The following is a 15,085-nucleotide window of genomic DNA, read 5'->3' on the forward strand; positions in this document are numbered from 1 at the left end:
AACTTCTGTTGACTGCTTAACAAATGCTCCACAAATCTTAGCTGAATAGCCTGCTATTGTCTTTACCAGGATGAAAGCCTCCATGTGGGGAAGGAAATAGGTGATGTTTGTAGGGAGATTCTTTGATGTTTATGAATTTTTAAATTATTTTATGTTTGTGTGTAAGTTGATTGCATTTCTTTAATTTGATTTTTTGTTGTTAAATGTGGCCAATAACACCCTTTCTTAGGTAAGACAACAGTAACCTCCTAACATGATTTTCTTCTCAGGCTTTCAGCATGTTGGATTATTCTTTCGTATACGTGACAGTGTGAAAGTTGGCTGGGTATTAGTGTCAGTAAGTTAGGACAATGCGTCTTTACTACCATGATAGGAATGATATTGCAAATCCCTCTTCAAGTCAAAAGCTGGTTAAGTTCAAAAAGGAAAAGGAAAGTGAAAGTCACTCAGCTGTCCAACTTTTTGTGACCCCATGGACCATACAGTCCATGGAATTTTCCAGGCAAGAATACTGGAGTGGGTAGCCTTTCCCTTCTCCAGGGGATCTTCCCAACCTGGGGATCAAACCCAGGTCTCCCATATTGCAGGAGGATTCTTTACCAGCTGAGCCACAAGGGAAGCCCAAGAATACTGGAGTGGGTAGCCTATCCCTTCTGCAGTGGATCTTTCCGACCCAGGAATCGAACCTGGGTCTCCTGCACTGCAGGCAGATTCTTTACCAACTGAGCTATCAGGGACGCTCTAAGTTTGAAAAGATGAGGTTATTATGAAGAGAAGAGTGGCAAAACGGGAGTTAATGGGTCAACAGTGGAAAGGTGCTTTACAGACTCTGGCAGTTTCTATACTTTTCTAAAGAAGTAGGTACCCCTTTGTGGTGTGGTTTGTATCAATAAAACATGTCCTCTTCTGGAGACAGCTGCATGTTGTATAGGGTGAGCGCTGGAAGTAAATTTTTGATAAACCAATTAATTTAACTGGATAAAAATAATTTTCAGATTTTTTCCCATGTCAACAATGTAAGTGTGAGCTTTGCATAGAGAGCAGGCATGCTTGTCACTGAGTTCACTGTTTTTGCCACATGAACTATTTTCTGACTCTTGTGTAAATTAAATGCACATAATCCCTGGTGGCTCAGATGGTAAAGAATTCACCTATAATACAGGAGACCTGGGTTCGATCCCTGGGTCGGGAAGATCTCCTGGAGAAGGGAATGGCTACCCACTCCAGTATTCTTGCCTGAGAATTCCATTGGACAGAGGAGCCTGGTGGGCTATAGTCCATGGGGTCATAAAGAGTCGGACACAACTGAGCGACTAAGAACACACAATGTAAATGTAGTTGGTTCAACTGCGTAGTGCCACCTATTAGTAAGTGGTAGGATGTATTCCGTGGACAGAGGAGCCTGATGGGCTGCTGTCCGTGGGGTCACACAGAGTCGGATATGACTGAAGCGACTTTGCATGCATGCATGCATTGGAGAAGGAAATGGCAACCCACTCCAGTATTCTTGCCTGAAGAATCCCAGGGACAGAGGAGCCTGGTGGGCTGCCATCTATGGGGTCGCACAGAGTCGGACACGACTGAAGCAACTTAGCAGCAGCAGCAGGATGTATTAATACATGTCCGTTTGCTAGGATTTTGGTTGACATGTTATGACATTTATTCTGATAGCAATTTCTTGTCTGTCTTTCTGTCTTACGTGCACTCCGTGTGTGTATGTGTGTGTGAGCATGTGTGAGCAGGTGCCTTGTGGTGCATACACAGAAGGCTCTTTGCTGTTACTTTGCTGCAGGCATAACTCATGTGGGATAGATTTTTCCTTTTCTCATTTTCTGTGTCTCGTGTTCGATACGAAAGAAACAGTTGCTGCCTTCTGGATGTTTAGTTCTTATGAGTTTATCTCTTGTGTAAATAAATACACTTGTTTCATGAAACTCTTTTAGTCCCTGGTACCTATTTTTTTTTTTCACTTCTGAAAAAAAGAAAAATGAGAACTGTTACAGAAGGAGAGCTACTTGGAAAAGCTCAGACAGATACTTTGGAAGGGTGGTTTTGAAGGCGAGGGAAAATGCCAGGTGTTAGCCTCCTCAGGCAGGAAGCTTTTCACACGGACGTCTATACCAGCTGCTTCCCTCACCCTCCAGGTGATTTCTTCTGCCCCCAAGGGTGACTCTCTGGTGCTGTTTTGGAAATAAAATTAGACTCTGATTTCTGAACCAGATTAGTTTATTTGCCACTATAATCCTAGGCTGCCATCTTCCTATTTCTAATCCTTCTAGCTTCCTGCCTTTCTTCAGTTTTTGACTAGCTGAATTTCATCCTGTGTGTCATTGAAACAACATGCTTTACAGTTCAGCCAAAATAAAGCAAGATTTTAGAAAAGAAATGTGATCTCAGATAAAGCCAGACATAAATCTAGTTTAGTGTGTCCATGGTTTACTTAATTCATCTGTGTAAATGCTTCTGCTTCCAACTGCTCCACTCTATCTTTGCATAAAAGCTGGCTTTGCTTTCTTGTGGCCAGAAAATACCAGAATGATGGTACTGAACCAGGGTGAACCATTCCAAATTGCCAGATTCTGTCATATCACTTTCATTAGGAACATCTTCTTAAACCCATAGTTGCCCCCAAATTGAGAACTTTCAGAATGGTGGGGGTTAATTACAGGTGTGTTCAGGTGAAAAATTATGTTGCATTTAGGCGATGTCATAATTTACATAAGAATTTGAAGGAGTTACTAACATTTGACTTCATTTGGTTATATCTGCACATGCTTCAATCATAAAGATTATAAAGAAGTAGGAGTATTTTTCAATGCTAGCAGAATGCTTGTACTTAAATGTTTGGGTAGGGTATTTGAGGTTTTCTCTAGGAGTAGAACAGGCCAACGAGGCAACTTGTCAGACTCCAGCACATTTTATCTGGAATATTCATTCAATCAGCCATTAAAAAGAATACATTTGAATCAGTTCTAATGAGGTGGATGAAACTGGAGCCTATTATACAGAGTGAAGTAAGCCAGAAAGAAAAATACCAATACAGTATACTAACGCATATATATGGAATTTAGAAAGATGGTAACAATAACCCTGTGTACGAGACAGCAAAAGAGACACTGATGTATAGAAGAGTCTTATGGACTCTGTGGGAGAGGGAGAGGGTGGGAAGATTTGGGAGAATGGCATTGAAACATGTAAAATATCATGTATGAAACAAGTTGCCAGTCCAGGTTCAATGCACGATACTGGATGCTTGGGGCTGGTGCACTGGGACGACCCAGAGGGATGGTATGGGAAGGGAGGAGGGAGGAGGGTTCAGGATGGGGAACACATATATACCTGTGGCGGATTCATTTTGATATTTGGCAAAACTAATACAATTATGTAAAGTTTAAAAATAAAATAAAATTAAAAAAAAATAAAATCACATTCAAAACCAAAAAAAAAAAAAAGAAAAGAAAATGGAAGTGACTGGGAACATTTTTCTCTACAAGGTGACTGGAATTCATAAGGGTGAGAATTATACACATAGCCAGTATGCTTTTAAGTCATTAAAGATTAAAATAATGTTCAACTAGCTTAAAAAAAAAAGATTAAAATAATGTTTGATATGACTTAGTATGTTTATGTCACCACTTTGCATCCAGGGCCTGTCATGGTCCTGGGTGATTCCAAACTGCCAGTAGCCTTCCTCACAGCCTGTGACCTCTTCCCTCCTCCCCACTTTACCCCTGATGGACATACCTTCGACCTGTCCTCTCCTGGCACGGCTTCTCCTGGGGGTGAAATCATCATTTTGTCATCTCTCTTGAACTAGTCTGTAGTCTTTCACTTTCTCTTCCTTGGTACCCATACTTGGACTTTTGGGGGGCCTCCTGGCCATGGATCCCTTGACTTTTGCCCTTTCCATTTCTTTCTACCTTCCCTTCCTTTCCTGTCCACCAAGCCCCACAGTATCCATTACTTCAGCGGGGCCCTGTCAATATCCTCTACTCCTTCTGTCCCCACTGTGTTCCTGGCTCGCCTGCCTGGAAAGCCTGCCTGCTGCATCAAGCAGACTGCCTTACCTCCACCCACATTTGGGCAGCTGGGAGGTGCGGGAGAAGATCCCACAGCTGTTCAGCTTGCTGCCACCAGCAGTTCCGGGACCTTAACTTTCTCTGGGCTCTTAACAGTCTCAGGAGGTTTTTTTTCATGTCTCAAGTTATTTACTCTCTTTATTTCCAAAGTTTGCCCTGGCTTCTCCCCGACCCCTGTACATGTTTGTTTCCAGTGCTGTCTGTTCATCTGACACTCCTTGTGTAGTCTCTATGAGGCTCCTCTCCTCGTTGCCTGGAGAATGAAACCCCCACCCCTTCATTTGACCTCTGAGGTATCCCTGTGACCTGGTCCCCACTTAGCTTCCAGACTTCTCTGTCCCCTCCTCGCTGTTGCACATTATTTGCTAACAGATTTGAACTGCGTTCAGTCTCTGGTAAGCACACGCTCCCTGGGATTGTAGTCCAGAGGAAGAGAGAGCAAGCAGAACGGCTCTTCCAGGGGGCAATGCTCAGGTTCCTAATGGATGTTTGTACTATTGAAGGACAAAAGAGAAGACTTGCACTTCAGTTCCTTGAAAATTAGTAATTTATATTTAACATATACATAATCTCATAAATTATTATTATTTTTTAGATAATTTATTAAGTGGAACACACCAGTTTTTAACTACTCTAATAAATTTAATGTTATGAAAGAACTAAATGACATGGAGACTATTTGCATTGTTAGATACCTTTAATTTATTATTAAGTGTCTATAATTCTCCAGCTCCCTAGTCTCAAAAAAAGATGGAATTATATTTACCAAAATGAAAATGATACCCATTCTTTGTTTAAAAAAAAAAAAAAGGTGTATCCCAAAATAAACTTTTGAGTACAATTTAGAAAACTTGATTTTTGAAATGTGTTGTTGTCGTCATTGTTGCCCTTACAGAAGAATCATGAAAAAAGTCTTCATGGAGCCATCTGAGCGACTGGCCAGCCTCCAAGCTCTGTGGGACAGCCAGACTGTGACTGAGCAGGGCCCCTGTGGTGAGCGTGCCTTTTAAAACCAAAAAATAAATGGTTGGATGCATGCCCTTTTGCCAGGAAGCTAAGTCTATTCCTAGTGTGCTACCGTAAAGGTACAATTACTTTTAAGGTGTAATTAGCACCGCACCGACTTTAGATTGGTGGACAAACGTCCTATATTTAAGCTGTATTGCATCCTGCTATGTACTTACTATAAAACACGGGGGAGAATCTTTGCTCTTTTCCCCAAACGGAAAGAATAATCAGCATTGTTAACGTCGGCCATATTTAAGCTTTTAAATTTTACCTTAAAAATCATTTGGTCGAAAACCTGTCACACTTCTGTTGTCTGATTCAGGTGGATTTTCTCAGATGTATGCCTGTGTTTGTGACTGGCTTGGATTTTCATACAGGGAAGAAGTACAATGGGTAAGTATGTCTGTATGCATGCATGCACACATACTGTCTCTCACACACCTGGAGAAAATTCCAGGATTTGGCTTATTTCTCCTCCCCTCCATTCATTGCTTGCTTAAAAATCTTCCTTCTTCAGATTACATAAAAATCTGCCTGTGTCATTGTCTGATTCTCTTTGTGTCTCTCTTGCGTCTCTGATCATTTGCGGGGACTTTTTACATAACTAAATTGTTTCAAATAGGATGTGGATACAATTTATCTGACACAAGACACCAGGGAATTGAATTTACAAGACTTCAGTCATCTTGACCACAGGTAAGCTACTTATTTTTTCTTTCCTTTTTTCTCTCCTGATTTTGCTTTCAGAGCTGACCTTGTCTGTCAGTACTTACCTGTGTTCATTATCTCCAGAGAATCCTTTCCTGAGGTGAATCAGGAGAACCTAAGAATCTCTGAATTTTGCTTTTTCCTGTTTCCTATGTGTTATTCACTATAAAGAGTTTGGAATGGGGGGTGCATGAGTGTACCTCAACTTATAAACTGTGGAAACAATTTAATTCTTGGGTTCTCATGCCAGCCCACAAGTCTATGTAATCTACCCTGTATATAAATTCTAGTACTATTTTGCCTAATTACCATTTAGAACATTTTTCTATGAGGGAACTTTGTGCTGAAATCCTAGCAAATGACTTTTAGTTGACAATTTCTTTCTGTAACCAGGATGGCTAGGGTTTATATGTATATATTGGTGGAAATCAATTTTCCAGCATCTCTCTTAATCATAAGGTAGATGATCATCCTCTCCCCAGACCTTATCTGGTCACTTATCCCAACCTATCTCAATCTTCTCAACCCTAGAGATGGTGCTGCCTATTTGTGTGTGTGTGTGTGTGTGTGTGTTAGTCGCTCAGTTGTGTTCGACTCTTACACGACCGCATGGACTGTAGCCCAGCAGGCCCCTCTGTCTATGGGATTCTCTAGGCAAGAATACTGGAGTGGGTTGCCATGGGCAGATACGATAGCCCCATTGCAAGGAATCCCAGCTAAAGAAATCTTTTCTCTCTGTTTGGAATGGAGAGAGAAATCTGAGACTCCATCTGTATTTTTCATGCCAGTGGTCCCCAACCTTTTTGGCACCAGGGGCCAGTTTTGTGGAAGACACCAGTTTACCTCCTCCTATATGGCCCAGTTCCTAACAGGCCACAGACCTCTCCATGGCCCAGGAGTTGGATACCCCTGTTTTATGCCATTTGGACAATTGGAATTATAAAGAGGCTGATTGCCTCTTCTTACTGCTAGCATCTCACCCCCCAAATACCAATGCAAATTATTTTGCCACTTACCTGGCAGGAAATCCAGAGTTGTAGTAGGGTCCCTAAAGAGTTGTAACCAACTGAGTTGAGCAAAGAAGAAGTATATAGGGCAGATATGACTTGTCTCTGCACATCCTGGGCCTGTGGAGGACAGTGAAGCAGGCTCAGTTGTGTCTGTAGATATGGCTGAAATGCCGGAAGCCCCCAGTTCTCAAGCTTGGATATGACTGTTTTTTTTGTGAAATAGGCAGTTTTCCCCTGCTTAGAGCCATTCTCCCTCCTCTTATATTTGCAGGAATGTCATACTTCCCATTTAGGCAAGGTGTTTTCTGTGTAGCTTGTGAAAACGTGAACTGAGAAACAAAAAGGGAAAATATTTTACTTTGTATTTTTTCAATAAAAACAGAATAGAGCATATAGAATAACATTAAAATAGGTAGGCCTACAGTATCCAATCTCTAGTCCCAGGATCTCTTTATATTCTTAAAAGTAGTTGCGCTTTTGTTTATGTAAGTTTTATCGTTTGGTACTTCTCATATTGGAAATTGAAACTAAAATAAAAAGCTTAAGTCCTTTAAAAATAACATGTTGGCATATAATAAGTTTATGTTAAACCTATTTTTATTAAAAAAATGGGTTATAAAAGTAACTTTTCTGCTAACATAGATACCATTTTTATAAATAATAACTATATTCCATAACAAAAATCAGTCAGCAAGAAAGGTGGCATCAGTTTACCTTTTTGGCAGATGATTTTGATTTCTGATTTAATAGAAGGCAGCTGGATTCTCATATCTGCTGCTGCATTCAGTCTGTTAGGAAATGTGTTTTGACTGAAGAATTAGGAAGAAAGTCCAACCATATGCAGATGTGCAGTAAGGATGGAGTATTTTTAATCACTGTTTCACATGATTACTTGATGTTCTCTTTTGATACTTGACCACAACTCAGCAAGTGTTGGAATCTGAAGCCATTATCAGTGAACTTCACTCTTTTAGAAACTGTTGGTTTACTGAGTTATGCATCGCATGCAGATGTTTCACTATTGTACAATACTGGGGAGAAACAAAGGCATTTTAAAACTATCACCACTGATCTTAATCAAAAAATCTTTAAGAATGGCAAGCCTTGTCATGCTCATAGTGGCAGATAAAAGTTTCCCAAGATTCAAATTCTTGCTTTCAAGATATAATTTTACTGTTGGAAAAAAGTGCTACCAGGTGATTTGCTTGCCGTGACTGGTGAACTTCTTACGTTTTAGAGAAAATATCTGCCAACTCCTAAGTCTGAATAACCATACTTGGTCATTTTTTCCATGGTGTTCCATGAGAAAAGAGAGTTAGTTTTGGGAGTAACATTAACACTGTGTGTAAAGAAAATGCTTTACATGGAGACAGTTATCACTTTGGTATATAGAGGAAGCAGGTTGTGTCGACTTCTGTGTTGTTGCAGAGTATTTAAAAGGCATGTTCTCAGGGGCTGAGATTTAATTGAAAGAGTACTTTTTACTTTTTCATCAAGGACGTTTTTGTAAATATTTATTTATTTGGCTGCACCAGGTCTTAGTTATGGGATGTGGGGTCTTTAGTTGTGGCATGCGGGATCTGGTTCCCTGATCAGGGATCGAACCTGAGCCCCTGCATTGGGAGTGTGGAGTCTTAGCCACTGGACCACTAGGGAAGTCCCTCGTCAAGGACATTCTTAAATGACATTAACCTTCATTTGTGTGTCAGTGAAGAATATAGTGACAACTAGCACAGCTTGGTGCTACTGCCTTGGTTTGTGCTGAGGCACCAGCAGCTTTCGCCACCGTTGCTTTGGCACCATCCATGCAGTGTCAACATGTTGGAGTGGACACATTTGTTTTAGTATTAGTATGAAGGTTTCTTTGAACTTGTGAACCTCTGAGTGAGTCATGAGGCTCCTGGGGTCCATGGACCATATTTGGAGAACATCCAGTCTGTAGGAATAAAAACATGTAGGGCAGCCTGAGGTGTTTCTTCAGCTTTCATTTATTATATCCTTCATGATTTTTGCACTGTTAATAGGTTATACATAGCATCAGTGCTAAACTTTCCAGTTAATCCCCTGTGCTTAATTTGGTGATTAAACTACATCTAATTGCTGTGCAGTGTGTGCTTGGTCATGTCTGACTCTCTGTGGCCCCAACGACTGTAGCCTGCCAGGTTCCTCTGTCCATGTAATTTTCCAGGCAAGAATACTGGAGTGGGTTGCCATTTCTTTCTCCAGAAACTGTATGTGGAGAAGCTACCAAATACAGTTGCTTGAAATAGGTAGAGTACTATCCAAATCAAGAATCATTGTCAAAACTTAGAATTTTCCTATGAGTAGATTTTTCCTAATTCCTTAGCTGGAGAATTTTTATTTCACCACTAAATACTGCATTAATGGGATGAATCTCTAGAACTTCCCAGGTGGTACAGTGGTAAAGAATCTTCCTGCCAGTTCAGGAGGCGCAAGAGATGTGGGTTCCATCCCTTAGTTGGGAAGATCCCCTGCAGAAGGAAAGGGCAAACCACTCCAGTATTCTTGCCTGGAAAATTCCTTGGAGCCTGGTGGGCTCTAGTCCGTGGGGCTGCAAGGAGTCAGACGTGACTGAGCACAAGTCATCATCTACTTTTCTTACTTGCTTAAGGGCTTGAAGAACTTTTTTTTTGTTCCCGAGACTCTGAATTAGAAATTGGAAACATTTTCTAGAGAGGGCCAGATAGTAAATGTTTTAGGCTTTTTGAGGCAGTCACTATTGCAGTTATGCATCACAGCTGATGTAGCTTGAAACAGTTCTAGACACTGTAACTGAATGAGTGTGACTGTGTTTCAATAAAACTTTCTTTGCAAAAATACATGTTGTGGACTGTAGCTTGCTGACTCCTGCTGTAGATCAGTGGCTTCTGATGTGGGATGTATATAACCAACGGAAATGCAAGATGAGCTGCAAAAAACATTATTGTTGACTCCTTTTAAAGTTTCTTATCTTAGTTTTATAACATACATAATCACAATTGTATATTTAGTATATAATAACTGAATCTTAAAAATTCAGAGTTCTCAAAGCTTTTTAACCACAGCGAGCTTGTTTAATAAAAATGGAGACCACTGCTCAAGTCGTGTCCGACTCTGTGCGACCCCAGAGATGGCAGCCCACCAGGCTCGCCTGTCCCTGGGATTCTCCAAGCAAGAATGCTGGAGTGGGTTGCCATTTCCTTCTCCAATGCATGAAAGTGAAAAGTGAAAGTGAAGTCACTCAGTTGTGCCCGACTCTTAGCGACCTCATGGATTGCAGCCCACCAGGCTCCTCCATCCATGGGATTTTCCAGGCAAGAGTACTGGAGTGGGGTGCCATTGCCTTCTCCCTCAGTCCTGTTAGATGGCCTGTATTAACAGTATTTTTCTAACCAAGTTGCAACCAATTATGTTGGATGAACATTTCTCTGTATTAGAATAGCATGCTTACTCATGAAGGAACAGTCTGTACTTAAAGGGCACAGTAGTTTGGAAGAATTCATAATGGCAGAATTTGAGTGTGATATGGGTCATTTAGAGGTTTTACAACAAGCCATGTTGGTACTTTTCTCATTTGGGTATGAGTTAGGGAGAAGAGTGGAGGAATTAGAGGTGCAAGAGGAAAGAGGACATGGGTTGCATGTTCTGGAGTTTTTTAGAAAATACAGGCAGTAGTTACCAAATGTATCAATGATTTTTCCACTGTGGCAGTCAGCTCCCATATATCTCTATCTGATCATAATTCAGATATAAATAAGCAGTTTTGTTTACAGTTTACATTTATTTAAGTGAGATTCTGCATGCTTTTATATGTAGCTGTCCCTGAACCTGATCATTTCAGCTGACTTTCTTCTGGAAAGCCATACACCTTTCATATAATCAGTCTGAATGTTCTCCTGATTGTCTATCACTCAGAGTTTTATTTTCTCATCCCATTCTTTCTCCCCATTGCATTTGGTCATCAGAGGTAGAAACATCCATTCTTAAGGGTCCTTGAAATCATTAGTGCTCCCACAATGGAAGTTTCATGAGGGCTGGGCTCTCTCTATCTTGTTCACACTATATGACTTGATGCTCTGAAATCAAACCAGTGGCTCAGGGAGGATTTTCAAGGGAAACTGAACTGCGCTTGGGGAGTAGATCAGAATCCTGGGAGGCTGAAGGGATTAATTTTTTAAAAGTCCATTGGATTACTCAAATGCCTTCTTTCCCATACTCAAGTTGATCATTATTCCTGTCATGGCATTCTTCCGCCAGCTTTGCTCTATGTTACCTATTCCAATCCAGGGCTGAATCCTGTCTGGATTCCTATAAAATTCTGTGTGTTTCTTTCAGTTCACCCACTCAGGTCATTGTCTTTTTGCATCAGGAGTTTGTAGCTTCCTTTTTCTAGGACCAGCTCAGATCCAAAGTGGAAGGTCTGGTTGTTGTATGTGGTACTGATATTAATGCTGCAGATCTTGTAACAGGGAAACCAAACATGGTATTGGCAGCTTTATCATCTGGAACACAGGATGGAGGAAACAGTAATCCCTATGTGACCCCGTCACCACTCCTAGGAGATGGATTTGGAAGAAGGTGTGGGTCTAGGGACGGGCAGTGCCCTTGTCATTATTCTCATCACAGAGACCTTATTGATGTCCTCACTTGGGAGCTGCTCATCTTCAGACATATGCCCAGTGTTTTGATACATGTTATATCACATGACTTATAGAGCCTCATGAACCAAGAAGAAGCATATGTATCATATTGAGGCTTCCTACGAGTCAGCATACTGTCCATTCTTTTCACTGTAGACCAACCTCTCTCTTCCTGTGTGTCCTACCTTACCAGACCCTTTATGGTCTGCCCAGGAGCTTCAAGGTAGATTTATAAGCAACTTGAATGCTATAGTTGATTAGTGAATTAATTGATTCTAACTGAGGAACTATCAGAACTAAATGTGAACTTAATTTTAAGGGAAGAAACCAATGTAGAACTTCTTATACACCTAAATACGCACGTGAGTATGTACGTGTGTACCTTTCTAGGAAGGACAGTGAAATTTTGAAAGGGCTTGAAGGAATTTCCCATTAAAAGTATTCCCATATGTTATAAATATGCAATTAAAAAAAATTAAAAGTCCCGAAAGAAACAAGACTTTACTGGCCATATCATGGGTAGAATTTGATCTAGAGCATTAATATATCCAAAGAAAGAATGTCTCAGTTTGATGTAAGCTGGTCAGTCATAGGGATTTGCTGATAGCTCAGTTGGTAAAAAATCTGCCTGTAATTCAGGAGACCCTGGTTCGATTCCTGGGCCAGGAAGATCTGCTGGAGAATGGATGGGCTACCCACTCCAGTATTCTTGTGCTTCCTTTGTGGCTCAGATGGTAAAGAATCTGCCTGCAATGTGAGATACCTGGGTTCGATCTCTGGGTTGGGAAGATCCCCTGGAGAAGGGAATGGCTACCCTTCCCTGTAGCCATTACAGTTCATAGGGTCACAAAGAGTCAGACATGACTGAAGTGACTGAGCACGCACACACACACACACACACACACACACACACACACTCTAATATATTAGTACAGTAGTGCATGTATATAATTTATAGATAAACACAGATTTGGGGGAGATGTGTGCTCAAAATGTTGAGTTGGCCAAAAAGTTTATTTTGGTTTTTCTTACAGAAAAACCCAAACAAAGTTTTTGGTCAGTCGTGTTGCAAAGACTCAGACACAACTGAGTGATGGTTAGTCGTGGAAGCCTTTACAGGAAAAAGTCATGAAGTCACTTTTGGCAATTTCCATCCAAGCATTGCCCAGGAGAAAAGGGCACTAAGCCAACAGACTTTCAGTATATTGACTCCTTTGTGGATAAACCTATTCCTATTTTAAGATGAATTCATCAGCTATTTAAGTCTAATACCATTAAAACTTGGATTTATCTAAAAAAAAAAAAAAAAAAAAAAATGTAGGACCAGAGACCCTATTGTTGCTGAATAAGCATTCAAGTGTGAGGATGACAGCGATCATGCCGAATCCAGCCAGTTAGTCTCTGGAGAAGAATAGAAATTAGAAAGTGCTTGGAAAATGTCCATTCAGTTATTATTCATAGCTTCCAAAATTTTATTTAAGCACATTCTTAAAATTTGTTCTAGGTTAGGTTATCAATGGGCCAAAAAGACGCATAGATTGAAGAAGGCTTTGTTATACATTTCTCATGGGTGCTCTCAACGGTCTGTGAGCTGACATGTTAAAAATGTAATTACACTGTAATTTGGAGCGGCAGGGAATGATGAGGGTAGAGGTAGTGGTGCTGAAGAGAAGAGAATATATAGCTTTAACCACATCGATTTTTCTTGTTCCCTGAAGATTTTGCAGAGGAGCTAATCTTATCCATCCTCTAAAGACTCAGCGACATGCATCATTGAGCCTAAACTTGGCTCATGAGAGCCCAGCCAGCAGTTCATCCCTTTCAGATTCATGTTTTTGTGTTGTCATATTTTATACTCATCAAGGTGACATTCACGCGCCTGAGACTTTCACGGAAGAGTTTGGATTAATGTTTGGCAAGGTTGTCCTGAAGCACTGGTTTAATTCTTTCCTAATCTAAGCTCCTTGTCTTTATTCTTGCTCTCACTTAAAAAAGGAAGAAATGCTGTTTGGAGTGTGGAATCAGGTGTGAAGAGCCTTAGCTTCTGTTTCCATTCTTGAGTGAGTGAGTGACTGAGTGAAGTTGCTCAGTCGTGTCTGACTCTTTGCGACCCCGTGGACTGTAGCCCCCCAGGCTCCTCCGTCCATGGGATTCTCCAGGCAAGAATACTGGAGTGGGTTGCCATTTCCTTCTCCATTTCTATAAATAATTCTGTAAAACAGTGGACTCCAGCCTGGGTCAGATGGACTGTGTGGTTAACACAGTTGATATATAGAAGAGCGTGGAGAAAGTAGTAGAACATATTTTATGCTTATTTTGTTCTTCTCTGTTTTTTGTGTGTGCATGTTTTTTTTTTTTTTTTTACTGAACCCCCTAGTTGGCTCGGAGAAGGCAATGGCACCCCACTCCAGTACTCTTGCCTGGAAAATCCCATGGACGCAGGAGCCTGGTAGGCTGCAGTCCATGGGGTCGCAGAGTTGGACATGACTGAACGACTTCCCTTTCCCTTTTCACTTTCATGCATTGGAGAAGGAAATGGCAACCCACTCCAGTGTTCTTGCCTGGAGAATCCCAGGGACGGGGGAGCCTGGTGGGCTGCCGTCTCTGGAGTCGCACAGAGTCGGACACGACTGAAGTGACTTAGCAGCAGCACCTAGTTGGCTCAGTGGATAAAGAACCTGCTTGCAATGCAGGAGACACAGGAGATGTGGGTTCAATCTCTGGGATGGAAAGATCCCCTGGAGGAGGAAATGACAACCCACTCCAGTATTCTTGCCTGGAGAATCCCATGGATAGAAGACTATGACAGGTTACAGTTCATAGGGTCACAAAGAGTCAGACGTGACTGAAGTGACTGAGTGCACACACACGCACTAATATATTAATACAGTAGTGCATGTATATAATTTATAGATAAACACACAGATCTGGGGGAGATGTGTGCTCAAAATACTGAGTTGGCCAAAAAGTTTATTTCGGTTTTTCTTGCAGAAAAACCCAAACAAAGTTTTTGGTCAACCTGATACTTTCCAGTTAGGAGTGAATGGTCAAAAAATTTAGAGGCTACTCGTTTAGGCCTCTGGCATTGTCCTCATCTATAAAGTGTCTCACATTGGCATGTCCTTCACAGAGTCAGTGAGTGGTCCAATTTATCATTTCATAATCTATAGGACATACTTGTATATAAATTAGAGTATCAGGCAGGATTGGTGTTCCATGACATCTACAATTTTTTAAAACTCTCTAACTCCCAGTTTCCAACTAGATATAAAGGAAAAGAGTCTAAATTATCCCCAGAAAGACTATCAAATGAATAAATCAGGAAAATATGGCTGTAGTTCTGAGTTTTACCAGCCTTTCTGGAAGAGAGCATATTTCACTGTGTGCACGCAGCAAGCAGAAGAGTGGCCAGACTCTGCATTCTTGCATGAAATACCTCCTGCAAGCTTGTAAACATTTGTAAGATTTCCTGGGGGGAGGTCTTCCATTCTGCGGTGCATGGATACACTACAGATGATCACGATGTTGTTCATTGGATTTTTACTCTCTATCTTTGTGCTTTTCTGACATCTATTTTGGGGCTTGCTGGACATCTTTCAAATTTGTTCGTTGATGCTTTCCTGGACTTTTCACACTAAAA

At 41.0% G+C, this 15,085-nt stretch overlaps 1 protein-coding gene across 7 annotated transcripts in view; it reads left to right on the forward strand.

Moving 5' to 3' along the window:
• Positions 1-15,085, forward strand: part of CARMIL1 (capping protein regulator and myosin 1 linker 1) — a 315,090-nt gene that overhangs the window by 152,660 nt on the left and 147,345 nt on the right. For all 7 annotated transcript variants that reach the window (XM_044928005.2, XM_044928010.2, XM_044928014.2 and 4 more), the window contains 3 exons: positions 4,975-5,072; positions 5,410-5,480; positions 5,710-5,783. In XM_044928005.2, coding sequence (XP_044783940.1) covers positions 4,975-5,072; positions 5,410-5,480; positions 5,710-5,783 — 243 coding nt within the window. The remainder of the gene's footprint in view (positions 1-4,974; positions 5,073-5,409; positions 5,481-5,709; positions 5,784-15,085) is intronic.

This window comes from Bubalus bubalis, chromosome 2 (assembly GCF_019923935.1).
Source record: "Bubalus bubalis isolate 160015118507 breed Murrah chromosome 2, NDDB_SH_1, whole genome shotgun sequence".
NCBI classification, from domain to species: Eukaryota; Metazoa; Chordata; class Mammalia; order Artiodactyla; family Bovidae; genus Bubalus; species Bubalus bubalis.